This window comes from Haemaphysalis longicornis, unplaced genomic scaffold, assembly GCF_048455015.1.
Source record: "Haemaphysalis longicornis isolate Haplotype H1 unplaced genomic scaffold, Haemaphysalis longicornis Haplotype H1 scaffold_63, whole genome shotgun sequence".
NCBI lineage: Eukaryota > Metazoa > Arthropoda > Arachnida > Ixodida > Ixodidae > Haemaphysalis > Haemaphysalis longicornis.
The window spans coordinates 331022-334749 of NW_027526411.1; the positions used below are offsets into that span (position 1 = coordinate 331022).

General features: G+C 42.1%; 1 protein-coding gene across 1 annotated transcript; it reads right to left on the reverse strand.

The window, feature by feature from the left end:
- Positions 1–1403: 1403 nt before the first annotated feature.
- LOC144144130 (uncharacterized) lies at positions 1404–3213 on the reverse strand. Its single transcript, XM_077675512.1, has 2 exons — positions 3208–3213; positions 1404–2042 (listed from the first exon to the last, which is right to left on the reverse strand). The coding sequence occupies exons 1-2, from the start codon at positions 3211–3213 to the stop codon at positions 1404–1406; spliced, it is 645 nt and encodes a 214-aa protein (XP_077531638.1).
- Positions 3214–3728: the final 515 nt, after the last annotated feature.

Genomic DNA, 3728 nt, shown 5'->3' on the forward strand with positions numbered 1-3728 from the left:
TGCTGCGTATTGCTGCTTAAACACAGCAACGGCTGCGTCGAGTGTCTTCTGCCGCTTTGCCGCGTCTTGTTCGTACTCGTCTTTGTAGAGAACCTAGAAAGAAATAAAAAATCTTGTCACCGATTTGGCCACACGACTTTAACATGGATGCATTTTATCAGGCAAAAGTTGATTGGCCAGTAATAACTACCGCCGCGATTATCTGGGGCACAGCGCCGATTACCGCAATAATTTAAGTTAAGGGACGGCAGCTCTCCCGAGCACGAGATGGTGCCACAAATGAAGGAACAGCTGCCGCTAACCGACGTCGTGGGCAACAACAACGGGTAAACCGCCGCTACTATTCGTACCGCGAACTTCAGTGTAGGTTCATGCCCACTACTATTAAAGTGAAAACTACGGTCAAGTGACAATATTACACAACGCCGAGCGGTGTTTTACGTTTTAAAACAGAATAATGAACGACATTCACGGACGGTTCACTGATGACGACACCACTTAAGTGCTGTGGTATAATTATCCTCGCCTTGCAGAATGCAGGCTCTTTGGTTTTGCCTCAGTTGGCAATGTCTGAGATTGTTCGCCGTATGTTTGCTGTACTGGCTAGACTATCCAGCTTAAGACTCTCGCACGGTGTGCTTTGTGAACGCCCGAATCTTAAAGTGGCCGTACATTTGAACGCACGATTCCCTAAAAAACCAGTCATCAAGGTAGGTACTTTGACTCGAGGCAGAGGCACTAAAGTGACGAGTAGGGTCGATGCCTCAAGGGCTGTTTAAGAATTTTTGTGATGCGCAGTTCAGTCGACAAAACCAAGAATCCACCAGTTGCACCAGCGACTCATCTTTGCAGTTTTTGACCGAGTGGTAAAATAAAAACACCCATGTCTCCAGATTCTGCGGCGCTATAATACGGGGGGTGTTGAAAATAAAGTCTATTCCCCCCACCACCCACATACCAATAGAAATACAACAAAACTAGGCAATACTTTCTGTACTATTAGAAAAAAAATTTCTCAAGGTCTAAGGTTAATAGCTGTTGCAATAACAGTGAAAAACTTGGGCCTCGCATAAAGATTTCGAATGAATTGCCTGTGATGATTCATCAGCAACGCTTACAAAAACGCTGAAGACAATGGTGCCCCCCACCCACTCACAAGAGAGGAAGTCTATTTCTATGGAGTACAATTTAATTTTTTCGAGGGGACTCCAGTACGGAACTAAGTGGCCTTTTTGTGGATCTCTTGCCTACAAAGGTTGTTTAAATAGGCGTCATTTTTCTATACGTGAATAGAACAAATGAACACAATGGTGCCGAAACTAAGGAAACGAGAGCGTACCACATACCCCTCCGTGCAGTGTAAAAACTACCTAAACGAAATCAGGTGAACGTGACGTTAACTGTCACAAAAGAAACCCGTCACCACCCGCAGCAAATGTTAGGGTGCGGAGATACTCCCGCCGCCACGTAACGATGTCGTTTTTTTCCAATAGCCTATAATTTATTTTTCTTTTCCGAAAAGCAAAACTGATATCACTGAGTCGCATGCTCATTTTCGGCATGTTCATGTCGCTGTCACTGGCAACATCTTGAGCAAGTTTTGCCGCCGTGAGAATTTCATTCCGCAGAAAGTATTGATGCGCTTTTTTTCGTAGAGCTGCGAGGGAAAAGCTGTCATAATGTTGCAGTATTGCGTTCCCGGTTTTCGCTCGGTCATCTTTGACCGGAAGACGCAAGCGCTTGCCCTTCGGTGACTTGAGGGTGCCCGTGTTTATGCCAAGCTTAATGCGAAAGACACTGCGTTCGCTAAACACCAGTGAGCGCGCTGACCTACCGACATGCGGTTCTACAGACACTTGCGGGTGCCTTTTAAGTATTTTCGTGTAAACTGTGTATACCAATTTCTTGGCCTGTAGAGACAACTTTTGGTTTGACAGCTCGGGGAATGGCTGCAAAGCAGGTGAAGTCACGAGGCGCCGGGGACGTACGTCCGTAGGCGACGTAGACGAGCAGCAAGCAGAGGACGGATTTTTTTTTTGAAGCTGTTGGAAAAGAGCAACGAACGCTGAAAAACGCCAAAACCTGAAACAGGGTGAAACGGAATTTGCTTCTACTACGCACCATTTTTATTGATTATTAATAAACGAATTGCATAAAAAAATAAAGTCAGCGGTAAATTTTTATTTAGCCTGAATAAACTAGTGATATTTTCATTACCGAACTACATGTTGTGGCGCAGTGAAACAAGTGTGCTTCGGCTCTGTGGCCTTAAGTGTGCTGCCACAAAAACTTGTCGCGCAGCATAGTCATGGTCGAAAGGAACGTCCGTCACTCGACGAAAACGCAGCGCAGCCGCCAGACTTTATTAAACGGGTTCATGAAATGAAACCCTTCCCGTTCCACCGAGGTATAACGGGTAAATTAAATACATTGAAAATGGTTGTCTGGATTTAAAATAAAAAAATGTAAAAAGGCAACTAAACAAGATAATTACGAGAAAATGACTCACTACAGAACAATGATAAATACAAAAGATCAAAAAGCTATCATGCGTTATTTGCCACTGTTAAATAAAATGATTGCGCTAAAAAGGGGGACACGGACGGAGTGAGGACAGACACACACGTGTGTCTGTCGTCATTTCGTGCGTGTCTCCTTTTTTAGCGCAATCATTTTATTTAACAATGTAGTACCAACGTGCCCAGGACGCTACCCTTATTAAGTTCATTTGCCGCTGACTTTGTTTCTGCGTGTGAGTAAAATTGGGACAAAATGTTTGAGGGGTTAGTATTGTTGAATATTAGCATTATTAGTATTGTCATTTCTTCGAAAATTTTTAATTTTGTATGTTTCATTAGCTCTGGTTTCCTACTTACGAGATAATTTCTATGGATATCAAGAAGTTGTTCTCTGTGTTTATGTTATTATTCGTAATGACGAACCTATGAAAGCAAAACGGAAATCTACCGTGTCCAGTGATAAACTGTGACGTGTAATAATTGGTGGGAAAGTGGTGCGGAATTTTGTGAATATTCTTTATCCATTGGAATGTGTAGCTTTCATTTCCTTCTTGTTGTCACTCAACATTGCAATGTTTTCTTAGGTTAATATTGAGCTGTTGTTTGATAAATTGTAGTGAAATAGGCCAGTCAATTTTTTCGCCATATTTTGCTGCTTTTTTAGCCATTTTGTCCGCTATTTCTTTACCGACATTTCCACTATGACCTTTAATGTAAGTTAACCTTATTTTGACCTGTTGTGCTATTTTCTTTAGAATTTCTTCAATTATAAATATAATTCGTTTCCGATTATTTGGATTGCAAATTGCTTTTAGGGCTGACAGGCTATCAGCATACAACTGTACGTTACCTTCTTTAAAGCTAGTTTGAAGGTATTCAAGTGCTTTTAAAATCGCGATTCCTTCTGCCTCAAAGTTATTGCTGTACTCCGGAAGTTTGTATTGTTTGGTTTCTACTATTTTGCCAGATTTGTCTAGAGCTATAGAAGCTGCTCCTATGTCGGTTTATCTTGCGAGGCGTCTGTAAATACTACAAAATCTGTCTGCGAAATTGGTTGGGTAAGATAGGTAAAAGATATCTGCTCGATGCAGCTGCCATATATATTTGGTCTCCCGTAAAAGAGCGATTTTTCAAGGTGAACATTTTTCCGGCGAGAACTACGTTAAATGTTTCGATTTCTTTTTCGATCGTCAGATGAACTGGTGGGAC